We start from the raw sequence: 18,959 nt of genomic DNA on the forward strand, positions 1-18,959 counted from the left end.
GAAAATAAGGCCTTGTGGTAAAGGAAGTAAAACTTTTTATGATTTAGATTTAGTATGTCCTGTTCTTATTATTATGATGTGTCAAAATGGATTCTGGGAAAAAAGTGTACTGTAAAATTACAGGGATCCTTGGGTTTATTTAAGAGAGAACTGAGTACCTCTTGACAAGACAGGATGAATTCATCAAGAGTGACCACACCGTCTCTGTTTTTGTCCATTTTCTGTGGAGAGAAACACACATGCATTAAACCATTTGTGCAGTGTGTAAGGGAAGATATTAAAATATTAATCACAGATAGGAATTATAGTGGAGTAAGATTATAATTTGTAAACAAACTCGTAAAGTACACACACATGACTAAAATCAGCAGCGTTTTCAGTGAGATCTTTCCCCCATTTACATTGCTGTGACGGTTCTACACTGCACTTTACAAAGATCACCAGTCAGTTAGTGAGTCCAACAGTAAATTAGTTTTTTTCTCCATCTCTTTATTTGCTTTTTAACCAATCTATCTACCTATCATTACTCATGCTCTGTGTATGCTGCTTCCAGAAATCTAAGGCAGATAGTGTTTGATTAATGCGTCCTTGTTCAGTTGATCGTCTATATTTGTGTTGTTAGCTTTTTATCAGACTCAATTAACGACTCTCATTTCTTTACCTGAAAGAAAGCATCCACATGCTGTTTGGGTGCGTCGGTTTTCAAGACAGGGTAGGTGTACTTCCCCATCATGTCATATATGGCTCTGACAATGTCTGTCATCTCCTGTGAAACCCAACAGACACACACAGACACAATGAAACATGATTAATGAAAACTCAAACATAGTGTGTTAAACCACAAATGTAAGAAAAAAAAGCACAGGTACATAAACACACACCTCTTTGTTGATGTATCCATCTCTGTTGATATCATAGAGGTTAAATGTCCACTGGAGCTTCTCGGTGACAGAGCCCCTCAGCAGGATGGACAGAGCTGTCACAAAGTCCTGATGGACAGAGAGACAACGGCAGAATGACAAACTGAAAATGGAGAGGAGGTTTGGAAGTAAGAAATAAATGAATAAAACAAACCTCAAACTTTATGGAGCCGGTGTGTGCTGAGTCAAACGCGTTGAACAGGTAGTGTGCGTAAGTGCTGGCATCTGCAGGAGAAGAAGAAAAAGTCTGTGCACAGAGTAGAAACAATACAGAGACAAAGACAGCTAGAGACACAGATGTTACTACACATGCTCTCTCTCTCTCTCTCTGTACCTCCATGTGGGAAGAACTGGGAATATATTTGCTTGAAGGTGTCCTCATTTACAACACCACTTGGACACTCCTGTAAACAGAGAGGGAGACAAAAAGAAAGAGGGAGTGACGACCAACTGAAGACCAACCTCATGTGGGTCAAACAGAGGCCGGTGGAACTAAAGGACTAAGCAAAGTCAGTGGGAGGCTGGATTTTGGTTACAGCTGTATGTGACAAAATTAGCATAGTAAAATATAAACATTTAATTTGGACCTTTTTTTTTAAAATACCCGACTACTACTGGAGTGCGCTGTGTCATTTCACCAAAGTACAACCAGTTGCAGTTTCAAATTCTGACCTTCTGTCCAGGGTGTCACTATTGCACCAAGTTTTAACATTTAATTCAAAGCTGTTGGCAAATAATTTTCATCCATGCATTCCTGATAGATCACAGATTATATTTTAATACTCTAACATTCATTACATTTGAAAAGTATGGATGGTAGACATAAAAACATACTGCTAATAACAATATAATATAATAATAAAAGCACAGTAATAAAATAGTCAGCAAATAAAAGATCAGGTCTGATCCTCCACCAAATCTATTCTTTTTCATATTTTGTTCTTGTTGGGGCAAATCAAAATCTGTTTGGACCGTTTCAAAAGTAATATAAATATGTAGTCCTCTTATTTAATACTTAATTTTCCATTTTATCAAACTCTAATCAAATCAGAGGAGAAAACAGTTAACTTAACTTTAACTCAGTGTTCTGTCATCATTAATAATTATTAAAACAGATCTGTAATAAGGTTATATGCTCTTACTGCAGCAAAAGTTTAATTACAAACAACAGCAGCATGACTTTGGTAAAGTCAAATACAGCTTTCTGTCCACTTTATTTTTAAACCCTCTCTTCATAATGCACTGCTTAATTAACAGGACTGATAATGAAGCAGTCACACACATCATGTCTGATCCCGCTCTGTCTGTCAGGACTTGAACTGTTGACAGTACAATCAGGTTGCTTTAGGTCTAAGCTGAGTTATTGAAACTGCAGGATTCAAGCTGTTTAGCAAAGCTTTTTAGTCACAAATGAATAGAATAGTATTCAAACATTATCCTGATTTTTCTGGGTGGAGTATTCTTTACTCTTTAAAACCAATCTCTTGGTTTGCTTCAATGCTTTAATGTAGACAGACTTGATATAGTGAGTCTTGGTTGATTCTACAGGTTTGCACTACAGGAAGAATCTAATGATCAACACACTGACCATTTTGGATTGAATTCATGAGGTAACCTTGTTGTTTTCCTTTCCAGTACATTTTCACAGTCACTTACATTCTTGAAGCCCCTGTAGAGAACTTGGAGCTCTCTTTTGCTGAAGTTGGTTTGAGCTTCTAGCTGGTCCAGGCCCTCTGGCCGATGGCACACCATGGTCATCTCCAGGTCATCGTCGGCTTTATCTGAAGAAATAAACACAAAAAAGGAGGAAAAAAGCGAGCAACATTATTCAACATGAATTTATGAATGACCTCCAAAGGGTGAAAAAAAATGGCCACAAAAAACAAAGAGAAACGGACACATTGACTCAGTGAACTAATTTGCACACGTAAAGTTTGAACTACACTGAAATCTTTCTGAAAAGGCAGCATGATACAAACTGTAACCAAAAAAAAAAAAAAAGAGAAGGAGAGGAGAGGATGAGAGATGGAGGTACAGAGAGGTAGAGGTCAGTCTAACAGCCCCATTTTCCTCCTCTCACCGGCCCTATCATTAACAACTCATTACTCTCCTCGCTGGAGGGGAGGGGAGAGAGGACAAACCATTGACTCTGAGACAACACACACACACACACACACACACACACACACACACACAAAGTACCTATAGGTGAACATGACGGTATAAAAGCAAGACACACTCTCTCCTTATCTCTCTCAGATGCTCGGCTGCACATTTGCACGAGCGCACACATTCCCCAAAGCAATCTACAACGTAATAATTATGCACACTGTTATAACTGTGCATAATTCAACAGAAATAGTAATAAAAATCAGAATATGATAAAGTGGTCATAATGTGCAGTAGTAAAATACTGGACCCAAAAGAAAAGAAAGAGAGAGAAAAAAAACGTTACTGGTGGTTAAGTAATAAGATGCCATGTTTTATGAAGGCCATTTCAGAATATTGATTGTCCATCACTGATCTGTCTTAGCCTGTCCAGCTGTGCCAGGTGGTACCTTTGGGTGGAGCGTATGAGGAAGGCCTTAGGTTATCATCTTAGAGTGATGGATAGGTACATTTCTATAATACGTCCTTGTAATATGAATGTTTTGGAGGATAGATAGAACTGTAACTCACTAGCAGATACATGCACACACATTTAGACGTGGGTGTGTCAGGTCTCTTCTTCCCATCCAAAGGGCTGTATGGCTGCCTTTTTAGCATTTCAATGCAAATTACAGTCATCATACCAGTCCACAGTCTCAGTAAGTTGATTGTTGCACTGTCATCAGCCAATCTGAGCGGACAATGGTCTGAACAGGGGCCACTACATTCAGAGTATCCTGCAGAGATACAATGAGTGAGCTACAGTACTTTTAAGGGCTCCTGCTCTGCTTTAATTGAGTGTCACAGAGTGCAAGGTTCACTCTGTCCTTGGCAATCGAGATTTTGAAACGTCAACAGTCTTGAAATAGAAACATTTCTGTCTGTGTGGCAGGACCGTTAGTGCTTTGTGAAGCTTCATTACACCAACACCTCTTCAGTTCTACTCCATCAATGAATCGCAGGCAGCAGGTCGGCATTTTCCTGTGCAAGGCAAAGACAGCTTCATCTCACTGCTAAATTAAACCTCATCATTTGAGATTCAGCATCCAATGTTCCCAGTTAATACATCAGCAGATATTTTCATGTATATAACTGCACAGAAGTGCTGCCATTATGGTTTAAATGTAGGTGTCAATTATAATGTTCAAAGGTGGCGTTATTGTACGTGTTGATGTGATTATATTGCAAAACTAAATGCAACTAATTTAAAACTGCAGCAGTCAACATAAATTACAATAATTAATTTTGTTATCCAGCAAGAGCTTATTGCATTGTGCCTGCTAATTTTCTACATTATAGCAGCATTATTACTTTATGACTTTGTACAACTTATAACACTGAGTTGCTAAGCAGTCTCTTTGTATGCAGCTCCTTTCTCCTGCTTCACCCTGTCTAACACAACACACAACACACAACACACACATATGCACACAAAAGCACACTGTGCACTCTCACACACATACACACTCACATGCACAGGCCCTGAAGGCCATTTGTTTCTTCACTCAGGCAGTTCAGTCTTTGTCAGTGTCACTTTAAGGTGACGATTCAGACTCGTGCCCATGGTGAGATTATTCACACCCAATTCCCACTGGTCTTAAGGTATGCTGCATAACAGCACACACACACACACACACACACACACACACACACACACACACACACACACACACACACACATCAAAATATATATAACACAAAGCAATACAAAGGTAAGTGTGATACACATGCACATATTCATGTAAATGCACTCAAAACACAGATCCTGATGTGATGCTCCTACATACAGCACACTGTGGAAGTGCAGCAGCATAATTTGCTTTTGCTCTGACATTGTTAAACCCACACAGTACAGCATCCATGCACCTATAGAGTTAAAGAATATAGACTCCTCTGAAAGGCTTCACTGCGACTGTTACCGTCCATGTTAAAACTCTGACGGCACCTGCGCAGTCACCGTCACACTCCATGCTTATACTAAAAAGTAACACAGCACAGGACATCCCATCTAAAAGGGCAATGTACAGTAATAACTCTTAAAGAAAAAAAAAAGTCATCAGACATTTTAAAGCAGTAGAGTATGTACAGTGTTATAAGGCTGCATTCAGAGTCAGAATCAGTTCAGTTCAGGTTTAAATTTCTACTCTACAGCTTTGCTCAGTGAACAAAAGAGTACATAAAGAGTAAAAATTGAACGAAAAGACAGTTACAACTTCTCCACCATCAGAAAACAATTATTTTATCTCAAAAGCCACCAACATCTCCCTCTTATGGTAAAAACAATATAAGCAGCAAAGCTAACACAGTGTTACTGTGTAAGAATTTGACTTCCCTGTTGAATAGGACAAAGTATTTACAGTTTGCAATACATCCTAAATTAAACATGTCATAATAAGGATATGAACAAATATGCTGTCATTAGAAAACAGAACATACAACATGTATTCACGAAAACAAGCATAAACAGCTTTAGATTTGAATAATAACTACATGTGGACTTTATCACAACATCTAGGAAAGGTGAAGTAAAGTGATGTTATTGCTGATTATTTATTATCCATTGTCACTGATAATATACTTTTTGTCATGGATTTCACTTATTTTTCACAGCATGAAATAAGTTGTCATCCTTATTTTTACCATGTATGGCATCAGTTTTTGTAGCAATAGCAATATTAATGTTAGTGTGAGGGTGATAAAAGTAGATGAATAAATGTACAGGATATGTGAGTATTACAGGATGCAATAAAAAAGAATACAAAAAACAGGAGAGGAAAAAATATAAAAGCCCTGAATAACTGAGCAGCCTGCAGCAGCTAACATTTACATTCAGTCAATGCTTGTCTATTTATTATTATCATTATTATTATTATTGTTTGATTTTCTGAAGACGTGGCAGGTCAGTGTAAGTTCCATGTATCTAACATTCCCACATGAATAATCCAAATCTTGCTGAGAGACAGACAACAATGAAAAAATCCTTCTAACTTTGCTGTGTTTGGTTAGTTCTGGATTACAGTGATAGTAGCTGTAGTACTGACTCACCCTCCACAGTGATGACTCCCAGTAGGTGCAGCATTTTGACAGCCCCACAGCACAGCAGAATGATAGCTATAGTGTGTAAGCTGTTCTCACTCTGTTGTTCCTCTCTTTCCATTTTGATTAATTCTTTCCTGCAGCTGGCCTCAGTCTATCGCCTCAACCCACCTCTTATTCTTCTGTTTACTCCAGGGTTGTGTTTTTTTTTTTAATTCTTAGACTTGTAGAAACATGCTAGAACAAAAATATTCTAAACTTTCAAGCTTAGCTGTAGTTTTACACCCTGTACAACTAGTCTCTGACTGGCTGTTGTTTCTCTATACGTCTCCTCTCCTGCCTGTAAACTTTATATCCATCCTGCTTTCTCCTACAGTGAGCTCAGCACTCACCTGCCTCTCTCTGTCTCTGTCTTTTTATCCCCCCGTCTCTCTATTCCCCGGGGCATCTCCCTCTCTTATCCTGACCTTCGCTACATCCCAGTAACTTCGGCCACCCTCCAACACTCCCCACCCCCCTCGCTGCTTCCCCCCTTCCCCATACTCCACTCCCCCCTCTGTGTTTTACAGTCATTGTGTCCTTCACTCTTTGGGAGCGGGGCTTTAACTTGAGGGCCCGACCCAGGGACACTGTAACAATGATAAACTCACCTTCTGCTATGTTTGTTTTGTGACCGTGCGTGTGTGCATGTGTGAATGTGTGTTCATGAGCAGATCAGCACTTGATTAATTGTCCCCATTAAGACGCACAGTCATCCCCCAACAACAGAAGGCTTAATTTACCACAAAGTGACTTTTCTCACTGAACATGCCCAGGTCCTTTTATATGACTCACTCTACAGCATAAACAACACTTGAGCTGAACCAGTAATTATGAATACACCTGGTGAGATGACAGGATCCATCCTAATCTGCACCGTGAGCTGTATATTAACATTGTGTGTCTGACTGAGAGGAATACAGACTATATATTGCTATTATTTGAGTGAACCAGTAGGGGGCAGCAAAAACTAACACAGACCACTAGTGTGTGTCAAGGCTGCTAATAAAGATGTGTTGTACATTTCATTACATGTGTTACTTCACATTTCGCTGATATGTTTAGTCATATAGTGATAATGCTTAGAAAATCATAACAGTGTCTCTTAGCCAAACAAAATCAGCTCTGCTCCTCAGATATAAAGCGTACATGGTAGTAAAACACCTTGAAATTAACATGGAGTATTTTCTGTAGTACCTGTGTACTGAGACCAGCTCATGCTCATTTATAGTCTTAATGTGAATGTAAAAAGGAGCTGCGATCGCCCATGAAGCTGAGGCATAGCCACTGACTTGCAGACTGCAGGGGGCTCTGCTATATCAAGAGGTTTCCCGCAGGGTTGTCAATTGCAGGTTTGTTTTATTTACTGTTCTGGAATTAAAGCAGCAGGTCTGTGTAAAATTAAATTTAGTGGTGAGAGTAGTCTTTAATTTAATTTGCTAGAAATTTAAAAGGAGTGTAAACATCACTCGTTAAGGATGACTGAGCATATATTGTGTTCGTTCAAGTCATCAACCTTGAGCTGTCTCTCGCTGTGATCAGTTGGCAACATTTCTGTCAGGATATTACTCTCAGATACAGCGAATCAGATGTTATACAAGTTCTGTAGGGTATTATTCCAAGAGACTAAAGGAAACCATGTAAAGGAACTTGTGATGCAGTTCATATTTTTTTAACACATTTAAATTATTTCACAGCTGAAGTATTGTACAGCTGTATTATATATCAGATCAGACTAAGCAGTAGCAGATAATCAGTATCAATGGTCTCGGATTGGAATTAGGAGCAAAAAATGTGATCTTGTCATCACTACTTTTCAAGGATATGGCTGGCTATGTTCTCAGTGTCAACAAACCCCATGAAAAGATGATCTTAATAACAATTAATGCTTGTGCAGCCAAAGACTGATTCTGATCTGATCTCATCAAAAACACCACATTGAGCCACATTGTTACACTGGGTAAACTTAACATGTCTACTGTTCATTATCCCACATACACAATCCTGCTGCTGTAAGTAATCCTCAGTGCTAAAATGTGTATTAGTCCCCAGCTGAAAGTAGTCCCAGACAAATTTCCCATTTATTGTTTGAGTAACATATTCCACAAACTCCGCAGCCCAGCTGTTTTAGAAAATAATTGGGCCTTCTTTTTTTTTTTTGTTCAAAAATGAAAGGATTTCTGCATCGTTCCTTCATCGGGAACAAATGGGCTTATACCTGAATGCCAGAGGGAAAACTGGGAAGTTGGAGGAACACGTTGTCAGTTTTGTTCCTTATTGATAGTAAGATAAAGACAGAATAACATAATTTAACTAAGCCCTTTGACTTTCCAATGAGAAATATGAGTAACATTCACTTCAAAGAGAGGCTCTTACTTGACCCACTGGGACATTGGGGCTGTGCCTGAGCCTATTAAGACCGTTTAGTAATCCATCCATAGAAACTGGGGAGTGGATGATGCTGTCCTACCAGCCCAACTGTAAAGAACTGATTCTGTTTTCTTTATTCTTTAAAAATGTGCATCATTTGCCTGCAACAGGGAATGCTTATGAATACATCAGAGATACATAGCAAGTACAGGTATAAGTGCAGGATATTCTAGTCCAGGAAACAACCTTAAAAATAAGATTGGCTGTTAGACATGCTATGAAAGGCAGTGGTATTTATATTTAGTCATGAAAAACTAACTATACAAAGTCTTTATTGCTAACAGATAAGATCTGGACACCTGCATGATTCATGTTCCAAAACAAAATATGCAAACCTAGCAGGTTAGGAAAAACCTAAATAAACCTAACCTAAAAAACAACCTCAAGAGCTTCACTTCTATCTGTTACACAAGCTATTATAAGCCATGGAGTCTGACAGTGACCAAAAGCCTGAACTCCTTTTCTTTCGGAGCTTGTTTGGAGTATTAAGTGGTGGCCTGAACTGTCAGCAAAGAAAGACTGCCTGTCACTCTCCCCGGCCGGCCCCTTGTCACAAAAAATACCTCTGACATCAATGCACACACACTTCCTCCAGCCCCAGAGAGAGAGAGTTTAACTCTTAGCTCTCTCCCTAACTTCTGATGTCTGTTGTAATTTAATGTTAGCTCTCATTTCTCCTCCATCTCTTCCTTTCTTCTACTGCCCAATGAATCTTCCTTTCTCCTCTACTTCTTATCTCCCTCGCTCTGCCAAACTCTCTCCTCTCACTCTGCCACTCTATCTCTGCCACGCTCTTGCTTTCCTCCCTCATACCGTGTCCTGTAATCCTTGCCAGAGAGAGAGTCATTTGCATAATCTGAATTAGCCTAATCTGCTGTCCTGGCGGCAATGGAGAGGGCTCGCTCTCACCGGCCTCTTTAATGGTGGAGAGGCGCTCTCCAAGAAAGTAGCAGCTTCCAATGGCCACGGGCTCCAGGGAGAGACAGAGGAAGTATCTTAAAAATAGATTTCATCTGCAACAGTCCTATATTTCACTGTAGGCCGATGCGAAAGATGCGAACATAATCACGTTCTGCGGTGTGAATTCAAGGTCTTACTCTCAGACACTTTGTTTTCTGGAGTCAGAGTCGTCCAAATCAGTGGACACGGGGGCCAATCCCTGACTGGCCTTTGGGGTGGTTCACTGAGAGTCCAATGACTTGCTCCGGTTGAAAACACACACAAGCACAAACACACACACACACACACAAGCAGACATGCATCCGATCACAAACAAGACAAACATGAACACATTATTTCAAGGGTCATAGAGGTTTTAAAGCACCCATGTGCATAAAACTACATCCACTCCCATGCTCGCGTCCTCACACACAAGTATACACATCTGTTTGCTTACTAATCTTCAGCCTGTGAAGAAGGACCAAAGTGCTGGAGGGTGTTCGCAAGACTGCAGTGTTGTGTGTTTGTGCTTACACACAGGAGAAACACACACACACACACACACACACACAGAAATCCACATAATGCCACTTCCTCACATATTAGTTAGTGTGCCACTGCTTATGTTTGGGGAAGAGTGAGTCAAATACAGCTCATTTACACACACATAGCAGCATGCCAATATTGATTTTTGAGTAAATACATGTCTAGACTCAGAATCTGCAGAAATTCACACACACACACAGACACACTCTGCTGGATGCCAAGAGAGGAGAATGACGAGATGACTTAATAAGCACTCACACCAGCTAATGGGAGCGTGGGTGATGGAGAATGGGAGCAAATGAGAGCAAGAATGGAGGCATAAAAGAGAGAGGAGAGAGCAGAGAGAGGTATGGAGATGAGGATGCCAGGAGCAGATTGTGGTGATGGCATGTGCGAGTGTGTTGGGGGAAAATTAGAAGAAAGTAAGATAAAGAGAAAACAAGCCTGGCAGAGGATTGGGTGGGAGAAAAAGGGGGGTGTAAAGTGGAAGGGAAAAAAGATGCGGGGTTGAAGGGGGAGGGGGGGGGCAGCAGAAAACAAGATAAGAGGGGGGAGCAGAGGAGTGACAGGAAAGGGAAAGGAGAGAGGAAGATTGAGACAACACCGCTGTGGGGAGTGAGTAAGGCAGGCGGAGATGTATGGGGGGCTGGAAAGAAATGAAAAATGCACAAGGGAGGGGAGAAAAATGCCAGGTGAAAATATTTCTAGAGAGATGAGTTGTCAGAGGCCACCGCAGCAGATGAGGGAAGAAAACAGCAGCTGGCCTGCCAGACAGAACCAGGCAGACAAGACAACAGGTAGGAGAAAACTCCCACCAAAGAAAGCCTGTCAGGAAAATAGACAAGAACGCTTTGACAGAAAATAAAGCAAGTTGAAAGAACAACAAGCAGCCCTGATGGAAACCGACAGTCCAGACAAGCAAGCATGCAAATACTCAGGCAGGGGCAAGATACAAACATGGTGAGGCGTTTCTTTTCTTTCCTTTTTTTTCCCTTTCAGAGCACAGTGATGAGCTCGTGCTCAGAGGATCAATCATGCAGGAATCTAATCTTGCAATATTACAGCCGTGCACCGTCTGCCTCTCTCAGTGTTGCTGTCAGTGTCGCGATCCCGGATAACAAGTTATCTGCAACGCCACAGAATAAGCGGCTGCAACACACACACACACACAAGCCCTGCTGCACTAATCCCTGCATACAGCTAATATGTTAAAGGAGGAGAAAGAGGGGGAGAGGCGTTCAAGTACCACAACACAACACAACACCGGAATTACAAACAACCTCCAAATAGCTCCAGCTCCACATCCCATTCCTTCTTTTTCCCCACAGGGGGCATTTGTGGAAATTCAGTCAGATTTCACACGTCTGCACAATGTGAGCACATCTACAACCACCTCATTATTCAAAACAGCAACAAATTTACACCTTGGCTTTTTAAACACCCTTGGGGAAAGGTGTTTGTTTGAGCTTGTGGGAGGGAGAAAAAAAAAAGCTTACTCATAAGATGAAATGAGCCACATGCACTCACTTGGAAAATGTCCTGTATGGTCTAATTTGCACTGAAAATCCAATAATAGCCTGCCTCAACAAATAAGTTTAAATGACTGCACACTATTAATAGGGGATATTTTCGCTCTGGCACTGATCTCCTGCTCAGTGTGCCCATTCACTGGGGCAGCCAGTTTGGATTTGTTAGAGTTGTATAAATGTGGTTTACAGGATTTTATTGGAATGAGTAACGAGGGAGTAAAATATTTTTCACAGGCAACAGGTCTTTATAAAAAAAAAAATAAAATAAACAAATAAATAAATAAACAAACTCCCTCCTGGCTTCATCTGCATATTTACATCTTTCACTACCTCTCTTTCACGTGGCCTTGACTTACTTAAGATTATCCACCACCCACCCAATCTCATCAAGACCCCCCCCCCCAAATAAAAAAAACACACAAAAAAAACTGACATCTGTTGTTGCCATGGCTACCGTGCTTCCAAGGTAACAGCAAGATGGAAAAGCAGTGTGTGAGCAGAGTGACAAATACCTCCGACATGTGTGTATTTACCAGTGTCGGCGCTCACGTCTGCACACACACACCCCGACAGACAGACAGACAGAGCCACCCACACACACACACACACACACACACAGGCGCTCAGGCACAGTCAAAGAAGCCGTCTCTTACTTTTCCTCCTTCAGTTTTCTCTGTCAAAAAAGATAAGCTCAACAACAATCACACAAGTGCACACACACACACACGCACACACACACACACTGTTGCACTAAAACTTTGTTTTGAAATAAAAAGATACTCTATTTCCTCTGGGAACACCTGTTGGTCTCTCTCTCTTTTCTCCCTCACTCTCTCTCTCTCTCTCTCTCTCTCACACACCTACTACAAACCATATGCCCTCGTTCTCTCACTGCATTTTAACTGAAACACCAGCAGTTATTAATCTTTGCTCTGCAGCTTGCGTACGTGAGCTGTATATTTGTACTGGACTGAGTGTGTGACAGAGACAGTAAAAACACACTGTTAAAAGTTTCACTGTCCATATGTGTGTATGCAGATATGTATGTGTGTGTGTGTGCAAATGAGAAAGAAAGTATACGTTGTGTTTATGTTTTTATATATAGAGTATATATATATATGTGTGTGTGTGTGTGTGTGTGTGGTGGGTGTGGTTTTGCATATGCATGAGCATGAGCATGTGTATGTGTGTGTGTGTGTGTTTATGTTTGTGTGTATTCCCTCACCCCTAGACGGCCTCCTCTGCTTCGTCTGCATGGTCAACGTACCCACCACAGCCCCCATGTTTCCCGTCGTCGTCGTGGAAACAAGCGCGTCTGTATGCCGAAGTCTGTATCTCTTCGTCACGTGTTTGGACGGCTAGAATGCACACACACGCTCCCTCGCCCTCTTTCCTCTACTTATCCTCCCCTCTCTCTCCCTCTCACCACCATCTCCTCCTCCTCCTCCTCCTCTCTCAGTGGCTGCTGTGGGCAGAAACCCTCTTTCTATCATCCCTCCTTTCATGCTTTCTCACTCCATCTCCCCAGCGCTCCTCCTCTCTTTCTCTCTCTCTCTCTCTCTCTCTCTCTCTCTCTCTCCCCTTTTCCTCCTCACACTCTCCCACTCTCTATCTCCCTCCCTCCCATTTCCTCATTTTTCATTAGGGGTTGTAGCCTCCCACCCTCTCTCCCTCTCCCTCTCTCTCTCCCTCTCTCTCTCTTTCTCCCTCCCACCTTCACCGCAAGCCAAGAGCAGAGCATCAGTGATTCAGTACGAATTCGCAGGATGTTGATTCACTAAATTATAAATTAATATGAGTGTACCCATTGATTTGTGGATGATAACACTCCATGAATCACCCTGGAAAGAAAAACAACAAACATGCCCTGTTACATTTTCACACCTTAAACGCATCTGTTTTCCACTGACAGTGGGCAAATAGATACAGACTGGAATATTAACTGGACAGGTAAATATGAATTATGGAGCAAACACATGCATGTGACAAAAATCAGGAAGAGCATCGCTTGTGTTTGTTCCTCAGCATCATGGTTTTGCTCATGAAAAGGCCACTTCAATCCAACAACAGCTCCATTCACTCCATCCATCATTCCTGTTCATCCATCCATAATACCCCCACATACACACTAACAGGGGATGGATGGAGGAGAGAGTGTCTGTGGTGGCAGATTGGCTCCCAGGGCAGCAGGAGAGGAAGGAAAGAAGAGAGATGGGCAGGCAGCAAGAGAGCAGAGGGGAGGGAAAAGGCTTAAAGTCAAGGATGTAAGTAGAGAGAGAGAGAGAGAGAGATTAAAAGCAGAAAGAGGCAGGGGATGAGAAGAATGAGATATTTAATAGGGTAGAAATAGAGGGATCAAGACAAGTGTCAGATAATACTGCAGGAGTGTGCACTCTTGTCTGGAAAAGCTGCACACACACTCTCACACAGACACACACACCAGATGAAATCACATTTTAATTACAGCCCGGTCAATACAAACAAGGTATACTGTCTGACATGATGAAACTGCAAGGAGACAAATTGGAATGCAGTTAAAGATGATGAACTATGGTATGTGTGCTGTGCTCATACAACATGCAAACACCGCTCATAAAAAAAAAAAAAAAACACATTTCATGGATTCAGCAGTGGAAGAAGTTCCGAGGTTCTTTCCTGCACTGAAAAATGTAAACATACAGAAGAATTCCCGGCAAAATCTACTGAAAGTGATGACGAGTAAAAGTGCTCATAATGCAGACTGGCATCTTTTAAATGTTATATTATTATATACACTTTATGTTCACATTAGATGCACCTATACACCAGTCTAATGCAACTGTTCTGCCATGAATTCTACTTTTATGATGCCTAAAATCAGCTTTTTAACCGTTATAGAGGTGTTAATTCAACTAGGCCATAGGTTTTAGCATTCAGGGCATAGGTAGTAGTGCTGGTGTAGAGGACTGCATAATGTCCTGAGGTGTTTCTGATATTCTGGTGCCTTCATGTATATAATAATATATGTGATGTAAATAGGTAGCACCACCAAGATAAGAAACATATCTGAATGTAATGTAGTCCAGTACAACACCAACTTTAACTATGACCTCACTCTAAAGGTATAATTTATGGCAGGTGTAATTTATGGCAGAGCTGTTGCATTGATTGGTGGTGTACCTAACTGATACATTTCTGAATTCCTGGGAAAGAAGTGTTTTAGTGCTGTTGCTGGTTGAGATAGAACAAATTTTAACTTTTAAAATATATTCTATTAACTGATCTTGTGTTTGAATATACAATCTGAATCTGTAACATAACTACAGCTGTGAAATAAAAGCGGCGAACAGAGTAGTGGCTCTAAATACTGCATACAAATAATAATACTGATACTCAACAGGAACCTGCTGGATGACCGGTTCTCATCTGTTCTAATCTATCACTGGTCTGGTTGATGGCCTGAGCTACCTGACATAAAAGCCACTATCCTGAGGACTCGACCCAGGCTACCATATGTAAAAATGTCATTTCCAGTTTGTTTCAAGGATAAAAACATTTCAAATCTTCCTTTTTCCACTAAATGAGCAAAAAAACCAATGTTTAACAGAGCTACAGTTGCTTCTGAAAATGATGCATATGTCAGGATTTACGGCCAAGTTTTCAGTAGTCAATTTGGAAAATAGACACATTGTCCTTTTATATCAAGCCAGCCGCTCATAATAATGCTTCTGCAAATGTGGCAACTGTTCAAAATATGGGGCACTTTTTGTCTGCTGATGGTGAATAATGAACGAGGCGTGATTGTTAGGAAGCCATATGGGAAGATTTAGCTGAAAAGATTTAGTTTGGTGAGTAAAAAAAAAAAAAAAAAAAATGCAATCTGCTTCTGTGAAAATGTACTCATGAATGCTGGGATGTGTGTGGTTGTTTTTGTTTTTTCCTCTCTCTCTCTCTCCCTATCTCTCTAACAACAGCAAGAGAGACAGAATGGACAGCAGTGGGGAGTAATGCTTTCACCCTACCCACTCACTCACACACACACACACACACAGAGAAACACACATATGTACACACATACATTTTGCACATGCACCAACCGTGAGCAGCGAGAATGGCTGATCATACGATGAGGTCTCTGTGGACTCTAGTGGCATCTAAACAGCACGTAGCACCATGGAGCAAGACCATTTCCTGCCACACACACACACACACACACCTCTTCCTCTCTGCTTGCTATATAACACTGCTTGTATTGTGCCTATAGGAATTCACAGGCTATCAAAATGATTTCTCCCTATCTTCACTGCACCCTACTTCATCTTTTGCCTTAAACCGTATCTATCCATCTCCCTCCACCACCTTATCTGTGAATTTGTCTCCAGGCATACAGCCTACACCAATACACCTCTATCTAGGCATCTCTCCCTATAAATCTCTGCGCACGTATCAGCCCAGTGTTCCTGTCGTTTCAAACACTGTTCCCGACTTGTCCCAATCTCAAATCTCCATCCCTCTCTATCCCCCCCCCCAGTCTCTGACAGGCTCGTTTCCACACACTGACAGAAAGATTTCTCCTTCTGGTAATCATTTCAAAGTCTGTCTGTAGAGCAGAGAAAAAGGGCACAAGGTTAGAGTGTGTGTGTGTTTGTTTTTGTGCTTGTATGTAAAATATTGCTGCCGAACTGGCTGGCATTTTCCCCGCAGGCATGCAAACTGTTTTACAAGACCCATGTTACACTTTTAAGGAAAGAGGAAAATACAAGACAAAGAAGAGGAGGAAAAAAAGTAGGAAGAGGTAGGAGAGCAGGAGGAAGGGAAAAGCAGCGAAGGCAAAGATGGAAACATATTTGGCGATGAAAGAAGACGATGAAGAAGAAGAAGGAGGAGGAGGACGAGGAGGAGGAAACACACCAGGAAAGCTTCCAGCGGGAGATTAGAGTGCGATGCAGAGAGCGAAAGAAAGAGAAAGAAGTGGATAACAAGAGCCAGGAGGAGTGGGCGAGTGGCATCGCAAGAAAGAAAAGGCAGAGGAGAGAGCGAGTGGGACACGCAAACACTAAATTTCCAGAGAAGAGGATGGAGGAACAAAGACAGGGAGAAGAAAAAAATGGGGGAGCAGGCGTGAGAGAAAATGAAACTCTGAAGATCTTGATTAAGATTAAAATGCTGGGTGGAAGCTTTAGAAAATCAGCTCAGCTCCTCAAAGCTGCACATTCAGACCAACCTCCACGTTAACCTGCAGGCCTGCATCATAGAAACTCACTCTTTTTCCCCTAAAGGATCCATACTAACAGTTATAGATTTGTGAATCTATCATGCGGCTGTATGACACCAACTTGTCGACACACAAGGCTTTGCAATTACTCATCAGGGGCAGCATAGCTTTGGACAGAGAAGAACGTGACTATTAGAAAAATCAATACTAATATCTACTGCTGTCCAAATGACTTCTCACACAGACGCTTCTCTGTATCTTTATTAGTGGACGCATGCTGAGCGTCTTGCCGGCTCCCATCACATTATGAAAAAAGGGAATAATTAAAGGAGCCTCCACTATTGATCTGTCATCATCTGGGGACAGCGGGAAAAGAGAAAAAGATGGATGGAGGGGGATGGGGGTTTAAACAAGGACATAGATATGTGGAAAGTGTGAGAAATAATGACGGAGGAGAGGAAGGAGGGATGTGTAGATAGAAGTAAAGCAGAATCTGGAGTTAGAAAAGAAGCAGGAAATAAAGTTTGAATGGGAGATTGAGAGTGACTAAAGACAAACAGAGAGGGAAGAGGGAATAAAGTCATCTTCCACTTCATTGTGGGTTTCTGCTCGTCCATTGTTCTCACAGCTGACTAGATTGACGTTGGACGCCTTCGTAAACACACACATTCGCCGGCGGAGGAAGGAGCAGTGGGAAAACACTATTCATGATGCAATTGGTTGTTTAAAGAGGTTGTTTTCCTGCAGGATTCAAAGAGGAACAGAAAGAAGTGCAGCTGACAGTCAGTGTATTGGACGTGTAGCTCCTGGAGGACCTGGAAAAACCCTCTCAGTCACTATGTTTACGTGCACAAAATATTTGCTTTTATTCCTAAAAGACAGACTTACATGCAGCTGTGTATACTCCAATTAAGGTAAAACACCTCCCTGATGTACATCCTATTGCTGCACCTGTTGATCCCCAAGTCTTTCATAATGTTTAAAAATATGTGTGTTCCTCTTCTGCCCAGAAATGTGAGCTTTTCTTTTGGGCAAGCATCTCTACTCAGCCTTACAAACTGTTGTCTAGTTGGTTCGTGCAGAACCGACAGAGCTGACCGTGTGGCAAGAGGCTGTTTGTCGCAAACTGCCGTAAAAACACCTACTGAGGCGCTTTTTCCGAATGCACTGTGTATATATCCAAAGAATGCTCATAACAGGAAAAAGCTAAATTCGGAGTAAGGCCAAATTTGGAACATCCAAATTGAATATACTGTTTACATGACCCGTATCAAATTCAAAATGTTGTCATATTCTGAAAAATAACACTGAATGAGTGATACAAATACTGACCCACAGTTATAAGTGATCACACACAGCACAGTAGAGCTGAAATCATTAGTTAATTAATCCATTACTCAATCAACATTAAATCAATTGTGAACTATTTTGTTAATTAACAACTTGTTTGAAATATTTTTTCAAGTAAAAATGCTGAATATTTCATCGGTTCAAGCTTCTCAAATGGGAGGATTTGAAGCCTCTCTACATCATATGACAGTAAATTGAATGTGTAGGGTTTGGACCAATCAATCAAACCAGTGGCGTAAACACTCAAAGTTTGCATCAAGGGAATGGTGAGGAATTTTTCTTCTGGAATTTTCAAGTAATTCATTATTCAATTCAAGAAAAACTGTTACAAACAATTAATCGCTAATGAAAATAATCACCCTGGAGTGCAACAAGTGTAGAAGTGTAACAGGAAAAATGGTGCAAACATTGTCATAGTGTTTTTCTTTGTTGTACATGTGTAGAGATGGAGAACGCAGCAACAGTCAAGTGCATCACACAGCTGTGAACCATGACTCACTGACCTGATGATTATATGGGCACAGGGACGCATCATACATTATTTACAACAAAACCAAGAGCACACACACACACACACACACACACACACACAGACATACACACTCCCATGCTTCCTCGGAGTCAGATGACGCACTTTCTGAACGGTCGAACAGTCAGTGCGTTCGAGAGTACGATTGTTCCGCAACAACATTTTTGCAACACAAACAGTGAAACAAACGTACAGAAACACTACATAATGTTGAGTATGTGAATGTCACTGAGAGCTATGATAAATCCCTTGTTTTTGTGTCCCTTGTTTATTTTTTTCATACAGATTCACCTGTTTTT

The 18,959-nt window shown here is 41.1% G+C and overlaps 1 protein-coding gene across 4 annotated transcripts in view; it reads right to left on the minus strand.

The window, feature by feature from the left end:
• The window catches only part of LOC108885528 (Kv channel-interacting protein 1), a 41,298-nt gene that overhangs the window by 2,055 nt on the left and 20,284 nt on the right, over positions 1-18,959 (minus strand). For 3 of the 4 annotated variants that reach the window (XM_018679898.2, XM_051072394.1, XM_018679899.2), the window contains exons 2-7: positions 2,577-2,701; positions 1,255-1,324; positions 1,075-1,145; positions 882-989; positions 662-766; positions 159-221 (exon numbers count right to left, since the gene is read on the minus strand). In XM_018679898.2, the coding sequence (XP_018535414.1) occupies positions 159-221; positions 662-766; positions 882-989; positions 1,075-1,145; positions 1,255-1,324; positions 2,577-2,701 (542 nt within the window). Of the gene's footprint in view, positions 1-158; positions 222-661; positions 767-881; positions 990-1,074; positions 1,146-1,254; positions 1,325-2,576; positions 2,702-12,812; positions 13,177-18,959 lie in introns of those variants that run through there. The other variant, XM_018679897.2, reaches the window with a different exon arrangement.

This window comes from Lates calcarifer, linkage group LG8, assembly GCF_001640805.2.
Source record: "Lates calcarifer isolate ASB-BC8 linkage group LG8, TLL_Latcal_v3, whole genome shotgun sequence".
NCBI classification, from domain to species: Eukaryota; Metazoa; Chordata; class Actinopteri; family Centropomidae; genus Lates; species Lates calcarifer.